Source organism: Xyrauchen texanus, chromosome 18, assembly GCF_025860055.1.
Source record: "Xyrauchen texanus isolate HMW12.3.18 chromosome 18, RBS_HiC_50CHRs, whole genome shotgun sequence".
NCBI classification, from domain to species: Eukaryota; Metazoa; Chordata; class Actinopteri; order Cypriniformes; family Catostomidae; genus Xyrauchen; species Xyrauchen texanus.
Genome location: NC_068293.1, coordinates 31,536,656 through 31,555,696, shown reverse-complemented (window position 1 = coordinate 31,555,696; position 19,041 = coordinate 31,536,656). Strand labels below are relative to the sequence as shown.

The following is a 19,041-nucleotide window of genomic DNA, read 5'->3' as shown; positions in this document are numbered from 1 at the left end:
CCGGCCCCGCCCTCCGCCCTGCCACAGTAGCACACACTGCTTTAAATTTTTTTTCACATTTTGTATGCATTAAATAGTCCCGGTCAGCATGACATCAACCTAAAAATAGGTGTTTTACTGTAATTACAAAAAACATACTAAAAATAAACCAAAATGTATTATCTATTTGGTATTCTTTGGCAAGGCTGTTCGTCAACATTGAATTATACAAATTGTCAAATATTAAAAGACCAAAAGGCATGTTAGAATATTAAAACACTTTGAAAATGGTTTAATGATGTTTACAACGAAAGAGAACTGTACAGTTACAGTAAAAGATCATACATATACATATATATATATATATATATATATATATAAACAAAAATACAGCAGACAAATGCATTAAAACTACCATGTTATCCTGATTCACATACTTATATATATTCTACACAATCACTCAGTTCTAAGCTACAGTGATGTAGCCATTTAGCGTTCAGTCTCAGGTATATGTTCTTGATAACAGACCACAAGTGGCACTAGAGTTCAGGTTTGTAGTGATACCCAGAACCCAACCAATCACTACGACAACAGTGAGTTACAGCGTTCTGAAGGGAGATATTGAAGTTACAATCTACAGTATGTGACAGGGTGAGAATGGAACAAATTCCTTGAGCTTTAGCTGTAGGAAATATGGAAATGAGAGTAAACAGGTGGATTTCTTTTGAAATTATTGACTCAAAGTATTATATACATATTATTATTTTTTTATTATTATTTTTTACTTAAATCTTTTTTTTGTTTTGTTTTAAAAACAATGATAACCTGGGCAGTGAATCTGACATCACACACATTGACACATCCAAAAATATACAAAAATACTATTTCTTTAACCTACAGTAAGACAGTTTTGCAGTTAATTCCATGCCATGACAGAAAAAAGAGAGCAATAAATCCAACGAACAAGAAAATTAAAAAAGACAAACTTTTTCCCCCATAAGCATCTCAGAAAAATACCAAAATATACATCCAAGCTTTGGAACTACTGAGGTTAGGACTACTGCCAGAGCTGGGTTCTGTTTCTTAACACACAAACTGAAGGATTTGGGAAGGAAGAAGGAAAAAAAACAGTTATCTTTGGTATCTGCATTTGTAAAACATTTCATATTTGGATTTTTGCTTTGGAATAGAGCTTATAGTTTCTTTCGACCCTCCACTCGGCATAAAACCATCAACAGAATTGTGTCATACAGACACCGCCCTTGTTGGATGGAGGGCAACAATGCATAGTTGCACAGCTAATCAAACCAATTGAAATCATAATTGTGGAAACAGCAAAGCTAGATAAATACATGGACAGAACACTAAAATCACGGCACAACGGCACCTAAATGTATGGAAAGACATTGCATGTTTTCCGTAAACAATCATAGAACCAGTGTTTTAACTCCAGAGAACAGTTCATCCTGAGCAGGTTGCAGTGAGCCCAAGACATCCTTCAGTGTGTATTAATAAACATCACCCAGCCCATGAGGGGTTACTTTGACAAGTCCTTGCAGAAGCCAGCAGTGTTTTTACTCTCTTTCTACTTAACCATGTCTACTTGACCACATGTATGACCAAAGATCATAAAAGTTGAGGCAGGGTACTGGGAGAGAGAGTTTAGTCCATACAATCACTTTGAAGTCTTTGGTTACCATGGAGAAGGTGAGAAACAAGTAGGCCACAAACCCAGAAGAACTAATAGCACATAAGCACACAAACCATGCAGCACAACTCAGAATGAGGGAAAGAAAGATGACGATTGTCAAATCATATAAAAAGCTTTGGTACAAAATGAATAAGTGGCTACAGTGTAAAGAAAATATAAATAAGTGTTCTAAGCAACTAAATTCTGGCTAATATGCACATGTTTGTGTGTCTTATGTGCCTTTTTGTTCTTTTGGGTACTGATCCAGTTTCTCACTCCAAACAATAAACAGACATCTGCGGGCCTCTGTTGTGGGACAGTTACTTTTTTTATTTCATTTTATGTTATGCAGAAGATTAAAGCAGGTTTTTACTCTGTTTCGAGTTATAAATGAGGTATACAACAGTTTACTCAGAGGAGCTCTCACCTTTCTGGTGCATGACCTCTTCTGCAACGATCCTATTTTGTCACTAGACTGGGGCTCTACAGTAACAGTATATTATACAATCAGAAAACTATCCAATTGCAAGTCAGAGCATCCACACACGCCAAAATCAAGTGCCAAATACAGGATCCGCAACAACTTTGAATGTTTTAAGAATTGTCATCCTTATCAGTATAAATCAACACCTGAAATATCTCATGATCAGTTCAAAGGGATCATCTATAGCCAAGTGGTCAATTGCATCAAATCCTTATAACGCTTCCTTATATCCACTTTCAATATGGCATGTTTCCTGTATTTTTGACCGATGAGTAAATCAAAGTCATTTTTCTTATTACGCCAAACGGAACCTACTTTCTCTACAATATTAAAGGAATAGTTTACCAAAAAATGGAAATTGTGTCATCATTTACTCACCCTCATGTTGTTCAAAACCAGTAAGTCTTCTGTGGAACACAAAAATATGGCACACAAGACTTTCACCTACTGTTGCACTTGTGTACATAGTAGTGTGACAATGAAGTGATTTGATTTGATTTGAAATAGACCATCATCAGATCGCCTCGGTCACCATTCACTTTTGTATTCTTTCATTCACACCTTTTTTGCTTACAATGAAAGCGAATGGTGACCGAGGCTAACATTCCGCCAAACATTTACTTTTGTGTGCTATGGAGAAAAGAAACTTATTCACGGATTGAGAAACAACATGAAGGCGAGCAAATGACAGAATTTTTCATTCTTGGGTGAACTGTTCCTTTAACCTTTCAAAGTCAATGCACCATCAGCAACCATCATGCCACTCCCTACAGATCAGCTGGAGTTAAGTTATTAGTAAAGCTTTTTCAACAGGTATCCAACCAGCTTGAATTATAACTACATAATAGGTAGAAAGCAACACTTCCTAAATTTTTTTTTAAAAAATGCACAAAACACGAATAGAACTCACAGCGTTATTTTCACGGTCGATATGCACCATGTGAGATTGACATTGGTGCATGCTTGGTTGCTTCTTTCACTCACACAAACACAATAAAAAAAACACCTTTCGCATAAACATTTTCAACAATTTGCTACAATGTGTCAAACTTCAGAAATAATAGTAAGGCATAAATGATCAATGCAAGTTTGTCAAACTAAGAAAGCCAGTGACGTTGCTCCCTCATGATATACAAAAAAGGCAGTAAATAAATTCAAATGATTGTTAATGTTTTTTTAAAAAAAACTAAAAAACATGGCAAATTAAAATCATAAAAAGCAAATAATTACAAAATTAGAGAGTAGTTTGGTGCCATCAAGCCTTTTCCTTCAGGAGTACCATCAAAAGCCCCACCCACTCAAACAAACCACATCGCAATGTGGGTGGGGCACATAAAAGCCACTCCCACATCTCAAGGGTGTGGTTTTAATTTTTGGTCTTATCTTTTTTTGTGTGTTTTCAGAATAGCTATAATATAAATGGTCATTTTTCTTTTAGTGAATAAGCATGACAAAAACTACATTCAAACTAGATATTGGTTCAAATATAAACATCTTACATAAGTGAATATATATAGAATTTAGAAAAGAAGAAGTTAATCTCGCTAATCTTTTGAGTCATTCCTCAGATAAATATATCAGTAACTCCCCCACAGTCCCGGTCCCACCGGGTTATGACACCAATGCGCAAAACACGTAAATCTACATGTCCAGAGAGGCTACGTTGAAATTTCCGGACAGAACTAGCATAATGAGCAGCATCAAGACATCAACCCAGCCGCAAAGACAAAGGCCTTTATTTTTACTTTGGCAAGTAGGAGAACAAAATGATTCATTACAAGTTAACCTGGAGATACCCTTTAAGTAGTAGTACTTGAAATAGCAGTAGTAGAGTGACATTACAGATTTTCCTGGTATATTCTGTAGTTTCTGTTAAATTAACATGTGTTGTTGGTCATACAATAACGGGCTGTTATAAACAGCTTTTGTACATTCTGAAGTTGACTGTTGGTGTCTTTCGCTTAAAGTGAACCTCCCATGTAAGTGCTGCTGAGGTATTTCAAATCATATTAACAACAAAAACACAACTTGCGTAAGGAGTCATAACAACAACAAAAAAAGACAAATCTACAGACAGGGCCACAGTAACAAAAAGGAACAATGGGGGATACTCGGACCTCTTTGTGACAGAATTCAAATGCCAGAGAGCTCAGAGGAATGCTACAGAGGAAATACTACTGTAATTATCCCAGTATGCCCATCTCTATTGTTCTGTAACATAAAAACAAGAAGTCTAAACAATGTACCAATGCTAAGCTTGACATCCACCTTCTTCCAAATGCAAGTCACGAGTTGTGAGAGAGCCGTCAAATGTTTCAGGGCCTACTGTCCTCCCATTAGTTCCTATTGAAATTAAGAGTACGTGGACTCTTGATATTTCTATTACTATTCATTTATTACAATTCTTTGTTCTGGCAGAGCCAGCGAAGTATCTGCATTGAGCCCTCCAAGGTCACATCTAAAACTAAGACTTACCCAGAAACTCAACGAATAAAACGAAGGAGAAGGACTCCTGAAATCTCAAAAGCACTAAAATACAAGGCCCTTAAAATTCTCTTTGGACCGTAAAATGCTATCGAGAGCTAAAGCAAGTTAGCGCTGTGCAAGATAGGCTAGATTTCTTTACAAAGCTGGACACAATTTGTTGGCATTGTCATGAAAGGGTGGGGTTTAAAAAGAAGTGTACTAGATGGTTAAGTTTGTCAGTAGTGAGTAGTGAAATTGTGGTCAGCATTGCACTGGTCCACACAGGCACAGCAGCTAGTGAGAAAACGACTTTGGTTCAAGCTTTACATCATGGCTGCATTACATTGGTAGGGAAAAACAAAGGCCATCTGGTTAAAACTCCTTAATACGATCCTGACTCACCTTTATATCGATATGTCAGAAAGGCCCTCTCTGGGGATCTGTGCCACTATTGTCCTCTATGGTATAGGCTACTCACTGAGCCAGGTAAAAGGTGGCCCACCCAAATTGTCCAGGGCCCCATGAACTTGAGCGATGGCCCTTATTTCCGGTTACAAAGGACTAAGTCTGCTACCTTGTAACTACTAAAAAGGATACCATTTAAAGAAGCCTGTAAGGCAGGAACGCACCATCATTACATCCACCACCCGCACCTCTACAATTTTTAAATATTTGAACAGAATGGGAGGAATACTCCCACATTTTTCTCTGTACAACTCTAACTCAAAGTCCTCACTAAAGACCAGCAGAAGCGACAATCCCTGTACTCACACTGGAACTTTGCGATCTCATTTATATAGTATCCTATCCTGCTCTCCCTTGATCTAGATCTATTTTGTTAGTTGCACTGACTGACACTACAAAATTGAAGAGGGACAGCCATCTCAACAAAAAGAAAGGAAAAAATACATAAAATTATGTTTTTGTCTTTGGAAAAGATCTTCAAAATATTGCATTATCATATTTCCTGTGGTCTACCAAGAGCCTTCGCTCATAAATATTTAGGCTTAATCTACGCTACAATAGCAATATACAGCAACAGGTATAACAAAGATTTTTGGTATTTCTTGAGAGAAATTCAATACAAGACCTCCGAAATAAAGACCTCTTAAAGCATGACAGAAGTTCTGCAGTTCTCAAATCCATTTTTTTTTTTTACAGATACTGTGCACAAGTACAAAATCAAACTAAAAAAAACTAAAAACACATTCCTGGGCAAAGATCTCACATTGCAAGTCTCTACCCTCTGAAAAGTGAATGTCATCCACCTAAACTTTCTCTTGCTTGACCTCACAAACATCCCAAGATAGGAAGACAGTTACACAGTCCTAAGACTAAGCAACATAAGAGGCTGTTCAGACCGAACACATTCTTGCGGGAAAAAAAAACCTAGATGCAGCACAATGAATAGAACAGACAAGTTTTTAACATTTGAAGTTCTTTTAACTTGACGTGCCATCCAAAAAACATGGCGCTCCTCCGCAAGCCCTGAAACAATAGAGAGACATCAGCAGACAAATGTGTCCATCTAGCAAATGTTTTTTAAAGAGAGAGACGAACGCAAAAACATGTTCGGGTTGAATGGCCTTTGAGAGTTGCGAGCACTCGGAACATGCTTTACTTTTGGTTTAAAATGACTGAGGCATCAATGTACTGCTCAGTCACTGAACAAATATTCCTAGATGGATCATGACAATTCTTTTAAAGCTTTGAGTTTTATGTAAGCCCATGACTGGTTTAGCATTCAGACCCAGACTAAATTAATGTTTAAAAACTTCTGTTACCAAGTAAACTATGACAAAAGTCAAACAAAAATCTAGAAGTGTCTCTAGAAAGGCCAATCAAATGTTTCCTTAAAGCAATGAAACCACATCACAGCTGCTTATTACTCCATTAAAGCCTTGTAACCATGAGTTAGTAAGATATAGGACATAAAGCTAACCCACTGTTTGATAAAAAATAAACAATGTGAATCCAAAAGGAAGTTCCAGAGAGACAGCAATATTGTAAAAAAAAAAAAAAAGGCCTGTGAAGTAGAATCTCCATTGGAAAGAAAACAGAAGAACATAAGGTGTCCTTTTCTGTGGTAAAGAAGAGGAAAAGTGTCAACAGTTACAAAGTATCATTCAACATTTTTTGGTTAAAAGCATTTTAGAAGAACCTCTAAAAAAGAGAGATGAAGATATAATGTGAAAATGGGCGCAAAGACTGAGCGAAATGAATTTTGCAAAGCCGAATACACTTGGCACAATGTCCAGGGAGATTTCTGCTCTCCTTATGCAAGTGCTATGGAGATGCCAACATTCGCTTATGGTTGCTTGCTGAGAAGTCAACCCAACAATGAGGTCCAAATGATTTTGAGTGAAAGATATGAGAAGTTAAGAGTCCAACTTAAACATTAAAATAACATTAAATCCTTTTAAGTGGGTTTCTTTTTGGTGGTAGCAAAAGATTAAAGAAAACGATGAAGAGGAAAGGGGTATAGAAGAGGAGACGAGGGGGTAAAGCTTTCACTGGGCCTTAGAGGCCGTGGTGATGGTGGAGGAGGGCATAGTTGCCGTGGTAACAGTGTTCTGGTGGGCATCGGCGGAAATGTGCAGGTTTAGGGCTCCAGAAGCACCTGCTGCCCCTCCCGCAGACACCAGGCTGACCGGGTTACTGGCGAGCAGGGACAAGTTCTGGGGATTCAGAAAGAGGGGTGCTGTCACAAGGTTTGGGGTGCTCCCTGCACTGGTGTTAGCAAACAGCAAGTTCCCGCTCCCGTCCAGGGATGTAATGGGCAAAGTGCCACTAGATGCCAGAGCTGATGGGGATAGAGACAATAAAGAATATGAGAACTCGAAGAAACCAGGTGATCCAAACATATTCACAATGTAGCCCCAATGTCAAATTTTGCATGCTGATAATTGTTTTTATTTATATGCCATATACACTAATTGTTTACATTTTTATAAACTTCTATATGGTTCATAAGCAATAAGATGGCTGATATTGAAAATCTACACTGGTTTGTCTTAAAATAAAATGTTCACAATGCAGCTCCAATCTAAAATGTACATTCAGTGTAAACGGACACATGTTTGTAACTTGACATAGAAAAGAAAAACAGTTTGCAACTGGGAAAACGTGATTATTTGTTATATAAAAATAAATCAATAAATAAACACTCAACATATTTTAGTCACAAATGTAAAGTGCATCCTTAAAGGAATATTCTGGGTTCAATGTTAAGCTCAATTGTCAGCGTTTGTGGGATGTTTTAATTTTGACTCGTCCCTCCTTTTCATAAAAAAAGTTATGAAATTGAGGTTTGGCACTTACAATTAAAGTGAATGGGGGCAAGTTTTGGAGGGTTTAAAAGGCAGAAATGGAAAGCTTATCATTTTATAAAAGCACTTACATAAATTCTTCTGTTAAAACTTATGTATTATTTGAGCTGTAAAGTTTTTATTTTTATTTTTTTAATTTTTCAGTCATTTTAGGGTTTGATGACATTACATCGTCATGGCAACGAAGTTGTAAAATTGGCTAGACCCTTCTCTCAGAAAAGGTAAGTGATTTAAAATCACACTAAAATCATCTTTACATACATATTGTTTATATCTTGTGGCTATACTTTTGAAAAGTGAGTATTTTAATGTTCAAAAATTGGCCCTCATTCACTTCCATTACATAATTATTATTTTTTTGTGGTAATCAATATTGTGCCACAAAATGTTGTCGATTGAGCATAACTTGTATTGAACCCAGAATATTCCTTTAATTTGTGTATTTGAAAATGGAAATACAAAAGTGCCTCAGGCTGCCACATGATTTTAAATGTGCACTACATTTTTGTGTTTGTGTTATCTTGGACACAGTGACACCTAGCGGAGTGAATGCAAACTCCAAATCCATAGTTTTCAGTTTCAGATACCATTGCAGAAAGGTACCATTCACAGTCAGCCATGATTGCTTTAATACATGAATGAAAGTGTCAAATAACAAAGCGGTTACTGAGATTAAGCAAGTAGTGTTCAGCTGATCATATGATTCAAACATGGTAGCCCCCATGAGGGGACCCTCTCCATGCAAAATAAAACAGCTTTTATAAGGTTACTGTTATGACTGGAGTCTTCATCTTATGTGTGTAGTTGATTTTATACATAAATATAAAAAATAAAATTAATTTAATTAAGAGTAAAACTTTTTTAATGAGGAAAGAATTACTGGGTGCACCTTTAATGTAAAAGGAAAATGCCTACAAGTATGCTGAATGCAGAAAGTTGTTTTGAAACAGTTATAAAAAAACACAGCAAAATGCCATGCCAAATACATAAAGGTGGACAAATGAATTTAATGTAAAAGGAAAATGCACTGTATGCAAGTACATTCCACGCAGAAGGCTTTGGAGAGTATAGTGTTTCCACCACATGCTTGATTTACAGTTAGTAGTCAGTAACATGTGTCATTAAAAAACATATTGATTCTTCGGTTGTCAGCAAGATTTATAAACGCATGCAGAGTGATAGAGTAAATACAAATGTACTTGCCACTCCACACACCTTGGATCGTGGCCAAGGTGCTGTTGCTCATCAGTGCTGGATTCAAAGCGCTCCCGAGACCACCAGGTGCCAAACTCAGGAGAGCCCCACTGGATGGAGAACACATGGAGTAAAGACGGAACATACATTAAACACTAAGAAGGTAATTGAACAGCTTTATAGCGCATGATAAGTTGAGGGTGATGCACTTTCAGACCCCATTTGACCTTAGTTTTAAGTTGCAATTCTTTGATCTGATTGCAAGAGAACAGGTTTAAACGAGGTCCAAAATGCTGTGCAATCTGATCACTCAATCTTCCAATTGAAAAGATCTCCAGAGAAGCCTCAGAAACTAAGCACTAATCCTGTGCCTTCCAGAAATGGACATATTGTACAAATTGCACACAGAGACACTCACCCAGGAGAAAACTGCGAGGATGCCATGAGCCCAGGATTGAGGCCTGCGGCAGCAGCCATGGCAGCGATGCAGGCACTGTTGGGTAGCTGGCCGGTTCCTTGCAAAGCGGCAGAGAGGCTGGGTGACGCCACCATCACCTGCCCAGTGCCCAGAGTGGACGCCAGAGAGGAGGGTGCCTGGCTTACTGCCGTGACTATCCCCTGAGCCAAAGCCTGTTCCGCAGAGGATGTCTGCGGTGTGATGGGGGAAGGGCTGAGCGAAGGAGAGGATGCTGCGGTGGTGACCACAGGTGCAGTGGAGATGACAGATGCAGTGTTAATAGTAGAGCCAATGGTTGTGCCTGGAGGTGGGAAAGATTATTTTATGGACCCATGAGGTAAAATCAAGTTATTTACTCTCCTTCATGTCGTTCCAAACTCTTAAAAATACTTTAATATTTTTTTATAAAAATACTTTAATCAGGAAAGTAATATCAGCCATGATTTTCTCCTTCTAAACTAATTATTTGATAAGACTGCCAAGCATAAAAGGGATAGTTCACTCAAAAATGTAAGTTCTGTCATCATTTACTCACCCTTATGCCATCCCAGATGTGTATGGTGGCCAGGCCTTTAAAGCTAAAAATCAAACAGGCCACATGATGTAATCCATACGACTACAGTTGTTAAATCCATATCTCAAGAATCAATATGATAGGTGAGAAACAGATCCATTTTTAAATCCTTTTTTACTTTCAATCTCCACTTTTAAAATGTGAAAGAATGTGAAAGTGGAGGTTTATAGTAAAAAAGGACTTCAATATTGATCTGTTTCTCACCCACACTTAGCATATCACTTCTGAAGACATGGATTTAACCACTGGAGTTTGATTACTTTTATGTGGCCTTTATTTGATTTTTGGAGCGTCAAAGTTCTGGTCACCATTTACTTGCAATGAATGGACCTACAGAATCGAGATATTCTTCTAAAAACCTTTGTGTTCTGCAGAAAAAAGACATCCACATCTGGCATGGCATGAGGGTGAGTTAATATTGAGATCATTTTTTGGGGGGTGAACAATCCCAAAAATTCTAAATTTTATTCAAAAATTAAATACAACCATTTTTATTACCATTTGATAAATGAACGCAACTGAATTGAACATGCAACAATGAGGTCATATGGCACTGTGGCATCCAACCGTTAGAATGTTTACCATTGCATAATGTGTTCTGTTAACATACTGTACTACTGTCAAAGAATAGTAAGTATTCTTGCTTACCAGTGAAACTGATGCTGGAGACACTAGTGCTGGTGAGAGGCAAAACAGTCATTGTAGTCGGTGTGTTTCTGGTCACAAGACTGGCTGTACTCAGTGCCTGAAATGAGGGGTAGAAGGAAGACATTTAGCACTATTTACAGCAGTTGGGTTGAATAAATGAAGTGATCCAGCATGGATTTAGCTTACCAGAGGTGTGGTGGGAGGAAAGATTGCTTTGATGGGGGTGCCAGCAGCACTGCCACTGCTGGGCGGGTTGATCCTCTTCTCTTTCTGTCTGCGGTTACAGAACCATACTCGGATCACCTCTTTCTCCATGTTGAGCTGGTCTGCGATCATGGTGATCTCCTCAGAGGTAGGTTTTTGGTTCTGCTTGAAAAGGGCAAATGCACAAGAAACGCCCTTACGGCAAAAACACTTCCAAAAGTGCTAAGTTTGTAGTCCAAGTTCTGCAGTGGTAACAGTTTAGTGGGAAACTATATGACGTGGGAATTCTTTTGGATATTTATCTTCGAAGAAATCTTTGATGCGAGATGTCGCTCACCTCCAGAAAGGTCTTTTCTAAGGCCACTCTGATGTTGGTCTCAATGCTTGTCCTTTTCTTGCGGCGACGGTTCAGGCCCTCTATTCCCAGCCCAGGTGAGCCAAGAGAGCTGGGACTGGACAGGGCCTGGTCAGACGTCTGGTTCTCTGCACAAACAGCGCACACAAAAGCAAAAGGAGGGAGTGATATAAGCACCTGCAGCAAACTGCACTGTCCCTTTACTTGGCACCATTTGTATAATAAAAGATTTGCTTTATATACAGTACTATCTGTACGCATACAGATGAGAGAGCTGAGGCGAACTCCAAAACTAAAGAGGAATGCGACAGAAATCTCAATATCCTTTCTAACATTCTTTAAGGTATATAATGTCCTTCAGAGATGATTTAGATCAGAGAAAATACATACCTGCATCACTGAGCCACTTTTCAAGCAGAGGCTTCAGTTTGCACATGTTTTTAAAGCTCAGGTTCAAGGCCTCAAAACGAGAAATGGTAGTTTGGCTGAAGTCATTTCCATAAAGCTTTCCCATGGCAAGGCCAACATCCCCCTGGTACATGCAACACAAAAATAAATACATTTAAAAAGGTTTTAAACTGAAAATGTCAAACAAAATTCACTCCCTAAAACAGGATAAACAAGAGAGGCCAAATTTATTTAAACAATAAGTTGTCACACAAGTTTCTCTGATATTCTATGATGACCTAAAGGATTTCGTCTGCTTTGCACACGATAACAATCAGTGAAAATCAATCAATATTGGAATAAAGGAATAATACTTGTGTGTGTATGCGTGTGTGTGTGTTTGGGGGTCGGGGTCTTTTTTGCCCTCAAAACTAATAAAAGAATCAAATTTAAATTAATTGAAATTCTTTACGATTCCCAATATAAAACAGAAAATATATAATAAAGTTCATGTATGTAGCTTTTCACCTGCGTAAAGCCCAGTTTAATACGTCTCTGTTTGAAGGTCTTGGCAAACTGCTCGAGCTCCTCCAGGTCACTGGGCTCCTCCAGGCTGGGTGTGTCAATGTGCTTTGGTGTCGTCTGGCTGTGAGGGAGGGATTGGATGGGGGTAGCTGCTATCGTGCGTGTGGGTGTTGCAGGCTGTAAATGTAGGGATGAATTCATAGTAATAAACAAGGATGGATGGACGTTACCAAACATAATTGTGGCAACTATGAATTGGAAATATCAGCAGTAAATGTGTGCTATGCAATGTGTTTGTTTTCATCTGGACCAATGGTTCTGAAATTATTTTGCTTCAAGATCCAGATTTTACACTGGATATCCAAGTCGAAACCCCACACAGTAACAAAATTGTTTATCGCACAGAAGTAAACAAGTTTTAAATTAAATGTTAAGTGAACAGTTTTGAATTTATATAAAAAAGAACAGGCCCAGCAATAAGCAACATTATTATCATGACAAAGAAATATGAATAGGAAAAGCGACTATTTTGTTCATGCAAAGCAGAAGTGTGATTTACCTGCTTAAAGGAAGTTCACCCAAAAATGAAAATTCTCTCATCATTTACTCACTTTCATACCATCCCAGATGTGTAAGATTTTTAGAAGAATATCTCCATTATGCAATTACATAAAATACAAGAATTTTGACTAGAACTTAAAAGCAGCATAAAAGTAAACCATATGACTCTAATGGTTAAATCCTTATATTCAGAAGTTATAGCTTTTTTGGGGGATAGGTTTGGGTGAGAAACAGATTTTTTTTAACTATAAATCTCCATTTTAGAATTCTTCTATTCATTTTCACTTTCAAATTCTTGTTTTTGCCAATTCGCATTCTTCCTGCATATCGCCACTTACTTGGCAGGGAGGAGAATTTATAGTAAAAAAGTACTTTCTCACCCACACCTATCATATCACTTTTGAAGATATGGATTAAAACACTGTAGTTGTATGGATTACTGCTTATGCTGCTTTTATGTCTTTTTTGCTTCAAAGTTCTGGCCACATTTAACTTGTGTTAAATGGACCAAAAGAGCTGAGATATTATTCTAAAAAATATATTTTTTTTGTGTTCAGCAGAAGAAAGTCATACAGATCTGGTGAGTAAATGATGGCATGAGGGTGAGTAAATGATGAGAGAATTATAGTTTTTGGGTGAACAAACATTGGGCTAAATATAGTACAAGTATTACCATACAGCAGGTAAAGGAACACCAAAATGCTGTAGATTTTGATAAGATGGAAAGCATACTTTTTAAAGTAAAGCCTTTTAATAAAGAAAAAATAATAATAATAAAAACAAATTAAGATTTATTTTACATTCCTACATATACACAATTATTTGGTTAGTTGCACTTTATTATTTTAATTTAGTTATTATTTCTTGATGTCCACAACCATATAAGACCCAAGACCCATTTTTGGGATGCAACCCACCAGTTGAGAACCACTGATATTGGCAATGTTAAAGTGCTGCTCATCTGCAATGCACTACTGAAAACATTCCCTGTTAGATAGCAGAAGATATTCAATGACTGCATTTGCAATGCTTCAGATTTGACATGTACGCAAATCTGCTCTTTTCATCTGCTGTTTTGAGGATGTCAAGCAGATGTGTGTTCACAAATTAGACTGTTAAAATAGAACTAAATGGAGTCTAGATCATGCACATCTCAGCGACATGCAGGCGCTACTGTATCTGGGTTGACTAAATTATATGGATTCAGTGGGTTGATAGGATTTGTATGTCCCGACCTGTGTGGAAAGTGTGATGCTTGGCTGGGTCTGCAGGAGGTTGGCTTGGCTTTGAGGTAGTTGAGTTAGAAAGTTCTGGGCTTGCAGGAGACCTGTTCAGTGCAAGAGGAACGACAAAACTATTAGATAGGTCTCTCCATCCCTCTATCTGATCTGAGGAGGAGGAGATATCATGAGACTCACTCTGGCCCTGTGGCGTCTGGGAGATGATGAACTGCGTGGGCTGCAGCTGAGTTGCGATGTGGTGGCCTGGCTGGACCAGAACAAACTGCTGCAGGTTGAGGTTCTGATGCTGTTGCAGCTGCTGTAACTGCTTCATTGATCCAAACAAACACACAAAGCAAGAAGAACGTTAATATGTGTCACTATTCTAGAGTGACTGCAAAATACAACCTCACTGTGGCAGGGTTGGGTCGTGATGCTATACACCCAGCCCCTAATCAGGCTAATTAAGACTCCGAGAGGGATAAAGGCAAACCGGAGACATCAGTGCGACAGAGAGAGAGATTTACGGGCAGCTGCCCAACACTTGTGTGTGGTTATGTTTGTTTGTTTTTGGTTAAGTTAACCATTAAAATATTATTTATATTGTCAAGCCGGTTCTCGTCTCCACCTTTCCCTTTAAATGAATTACAGTTAGTTTTAATGGAATATTCCAGGTTCAATACAAGTTAAGCTCAATCTACAGCATTTGTGGCATAATATTGATTACCACAAAAAATTATTTTGACTTGCCCCTCGTTTTTTTAAAAAGGCAACAATCGAGGTGACTGCGAGTCACTTACAATGGAAGTGAATGGGGCCAATCCGTAAGCGTTTAAATACTCACTTTTTCTAAAGTATAGCCACAAGACATAAACAATATGCATGTTAACATGACTTGTGTGATAAAATCACAAACCAAAGTTAGTTGTGCAAAGCCAATTTTCATTTGGCAAACTTCATTGCCATGATGGTTCAATGTCAACAAAACTCTAAAATAACTGAAAAAATTACGATATAAACAAATTTTCAGCTCAAATAATAAACTAATTTTAACAGAATTAATTTAAGTACTTTTGAAATAGCCACATTCACTTCCATTGTGAGCACCTCTGCAATCTCAATTTTTGCTTTTTTATATTTTTAAAGAAATGGAGGGACGAGTCTAAATAAATGTTTGTGCTAATCAACTGGAATATACACCTTTAAGCTAGTTAAAGTTGAAAAGTGTCATTTTGGCACCTCTAGTAGCACCAAACTGAATTGCGATCTGTTTGATCAGCCTGACTGGGAACATTTTGCTACCGAATATTCTGGAATCCTGAAATCCACTGCATTCTGCCAAGTTACTGACAAACGGCATCACACATCAGACATCTTTTCATCAATTCAAATGTATTTACCTTTTCCAGTGGCACAACTGATATCACTTTCCACGAGTAGACTCGTAAAAAATGGCATATGGTTAAGGCAGGACTACATGTACAATGGAAGGCAAAGGAGTGTTTGAAGCTTGTCTGAAAGTAGTAATAATACTTGCCATTCAATTTGGGGGGTGCAGCAATTATACAACTTACTCGCAATAAACAGGCTGGTTAAAAGCATAAACACACAAAACAAATATCAAGGATAGGGAGTCCAGCACTATCAAGTGAACTACCGTGCAAGCTAATTACATTGGAATTAGTGTATAAAAGTAGGTGAGTCTGTAATACATGCATTAAAATATATTATTTTCAAATGATGTGTTATAGCATAAATGTTTTAATATCATAACATAGCAGTGTGTGAGTAATAGAGCAAAAGTGTTTATTAAGTCATAATCAGCAGTTGTAATTGTGATTCGTGTGAAAGTGAATAAAACGCACAGTTGTTGTAGCACCTCCAGTGCTCATTTCACCAGAAAGCTACGGTGAAACTTTGAATGCAACACGTAAAAGTCCAGTTTGTAAAAATGTAGTTATAGTAACGTCAGTGCTTCCCATTAATTACCTTTCCTGCCACAATCTAATTTGTCCTGTCACAGTTTCATAATGAACCGAAAATATTTTAACACTTCTCATAATAACATAAAAGATTTAATCTATTTTCTATTCATTGCTGTTATTTATTGTTATTTTATTACAGTTTGTTTACTAGTCTTAAATAATTACTTAAGAACTTGAAACCATTCTTCCAAAATTAACATTATTTAGTATTATTATTTGTTGTGATATTGAAGCTGGTATTGAGAATCATCAAATTTCGTTACAGACTACTGAAATTTTGGTATTGGGATAATGTATAGCCTTTATTCTACATGTCAGATCTTGGACAAGCACGTGACAATGCTTAATGTCGAGCCCTGGCTTAAAAGTATGGTCTAGTCTATTTTGTGTTTTGACCATTTATGAACTGCATTAAACTCCATCTCGATTATGCTTTGTGGGTGTGACTACTTTGCCGTGTCATCACCATTCATATCTATACAAGCAATGTGTTTCTGATTAAATTACTACTAGAGCACAAAATTGTTTACAAGAGCGCAAAGATCTTCATAGATCTATCTAAATTTGCTCTCATAGTGCACCAGAGTGATGCATTTAACTTTAAATATACAAAATTTTCTTAGGGGGAGTATGCCCCCAGACACCCCTAGAGGGTCCCAGGTCAACCCACCAAAGTCTCACAAAATCTTGAGGGAAACATTAAAAGTTTTTTCTATGAGACTAGGTTGAATAAACTACAGGATGATAACTTATGACTTTTCAAAGTTAAATATGTTGCAGTTACATATATAAAATGTTCTTATAGTAACACAGTTGCATGGAAATAGGGCAGAGAAGACGTAGCTGTCTTACAGGCGTGATCTGGATGGGTTGGGAGAGGGGGATCTGGGTGATGGGGGTGGCAGCGGAGGCGGAGATGCTGGCTCCTGTAGTGCTGCTCTGCTGGCCAGCCGAATGCTGCACGGCTGCTGCTAACAGCTGAGCCTGAGCCTGCTGCAGCAATAACTGCTGCTGCACTGGAGTCAAACTCAACTGGAGAACAGAGAAAGAGACAAAGAGAGAGAGACAGCAAGTCTATAAATTTCTAATGACCACACTGAATTATCATATGCTCATGCATTAGGCTTTCACAAATTTTCTAAAGTTCTAAAGAAATAAAGTTCTAACTTGCCCCCCACTTGTTTTTTTAATACAGTGTTTGGACACATAATGTGTCCAATTTCTATTTCCCCACCTTTTTCTCCTCATGTGCTGTCAGGTGCACACACTGAGCTTTGCTTATGTCAACGATGTTCTACAAGCCAGATTCGAATGGGTGAAGATTTAATTGAATTCACACATTTCGGTTGGTTCTTCACACAATGCTAGCGAATTGTTTCAGTAGACTTGAAATGTTCTGCTCAAGTGTTATGGATAACTTTGTGCTGTTGGAGCTGGACAGTCACAATCACAATCCTCTCAACCCTCAATTTTATATGTTTCATGAATTAAAAAAGTCATTCTCTTCCGACTCGTGGAGGGTGACTAAATAATGACAAATTTAAATGTTGAGCTATTATATATCAGTATTGCCCCAGGCAAGCACTATTACTTGTATTTATTCTGTTTTGGATGTTCAATCAGTATTCTGTATAAACTAGTAAAAAAAAAAATCTTATGTAACAAAGTACACAGAAAATACTTTTGTCTAAGAAGTTTAAGATTATAAGAATAATTTAATGTTCTGATTCTTATATAAAAATTCTGATTTAATTTTTTCCAAAGAGTGTAACCATGTTATTCAGGAAACAGTAAAACCTGAACGAATGCTTTGTTTTCATTTTACATTTTGTATATTAAAACTTTTTGTGAAATGATGCACAAGTTCATTTAGTTTTTGCAATCAATTCTTTGTGTTGGAGGTGGGGGCAAAACAATTCTAGTGTCAAAGGGGGGTGACTCAATTTTCTTATTAGTACCACTGCATTAGACCAAGGACCGTCTGCACAAGATAATGCTAAACCTCTTCTTATAACTAACTTTTAAGCATCTGGTCCCAAGTTTATTTTTTGTAGATTTACGCCTGTGGTTGTATTAGCCGAGCAGTTTGACAACCAGAAATTGTCTAAATACTTTACACATTGTTTTATTATTTAAAAGCTAAAAAACTTTGTAGGAATGTTTTGCTTACAGTTTGTTTGTGCAATATTTCTTTAAAATTATTGCAACTTCTGTATTATAATGCAAAGACATTGCATTTTTAAGTGTGACTAACGTTTCCAATTTAAAATGATTTTTAAATAGATGCCAGCTGCTAATAAGACTGGAGCATTAGAAAAAAATGCAACACACTGCATGGGTGAGAAATAATACACTGAACTAAATAGCATCGGAGATTAGAATTAGAGTGTACCAAATAGGGTTTAAAATTCTTTAAAAAATTACCGGAATCGTAAGATTTTGGTGACTTTCTAACTGACATAAAATTTAAAAAAAAAAATACAAAAAAGAACTGCTGGCTCTCTGGTGCCTTTGCCACTGAGACTGTGTGTGTGTGTGTGTGTGTGTGTGTGTGTGTGAGAGAGAGAGTCACAAGCTTTCTCTCCCAGTGTGTGTATTTTACAGCATTATTTGATATTATTCTTAGCATAGTGGTATATGTTTTTACATAAAATCAATTAAATCATGCAATTAATTGTTTGACTTTAATGTTTAATCATATATATATATATATATATATATATATATATATATATATATATATATATATACATATATATATACACACATATATGTATATATGTATATATATATATATATATATATATATATATATATATATATATATATATATATATACTACATATATATACACACATATATATACACACATATATATATACATATATATATACACATATATATATACACATATATATATACACATATATACACATATATATATACACATATACATACACATATATATATACATATATACATA

At 36.9% G+C, this 19,041-nt stretch overlaps 1 protein-coding gene across 5 annotated transcripts in view; it reads right to left on the bottom strand.

Moving 5' to 3' along the window:
* Positions 1 to 275: 275 nt before the first annotated feature.
* Positions 276 to 19,041, bottom strand: part of LOC127659231 (POU domain, class 2, transcription factor 1-like) — a 32,661-nt gene continuing 13,895 nt past the window's right edge. For 2 of the 5 annotated variants that reach the window (XM_052148957.1, XM_052148955.1), the window contains exons 3-13: positions 16,911 to 17,090; positions 14,272 to 14,401; positions 14,089 to 14,180; positions 12,296 to 12,469; positions 11,771 to 11,912; positions 11,363 to 11,508; positions 11,008 to 11,190; positions 10,822 to 10,918; positions 9,561 to 9,900; positions 9,164 to 9,252; positions 276 to 7,422 (exon numbers count right to left, since the gene is read on the bottom strand). In XM_052148957.1, the coding sequence (XP_052004917.1) occupies positions 7,130 to 7,422; positions 9,164 to 9,252; positions 9,561 to 9,900; positions 10,822 to 10,918; positions 11,008 to 11,190; positions 11,363 to 11,508; positions 11,771 to 11,912; positions 12,296 to 12,469; positions 14,089 to 14,180; positions 14,272 to 14,401; positions 16,911 to 17,090 (1,866 nt within the window). In that variant the 3' untranslated portion in view covers positions 276 to 7,129. Of the gene's footprint in view, positions 7,423 to 9,151; positions 9,253 to 9,560; positions 9,901 to 10,821; positions 10,919 to 11,007; positions 11,191 to 11,362; positions 11,509 to 11,770; positions 11,913 to 12,295; positions 12,470 to 14,088; positions 14,181 to 14,271; positions 14,402 to 16,910; positions 17,091 to 19,041 lie in introns of all 5 variants that reach the window. The other 3 variants (XM_052148953.1, XM_052148954.1, XM_052148956.1) reach the window with 3 other exon arrangements.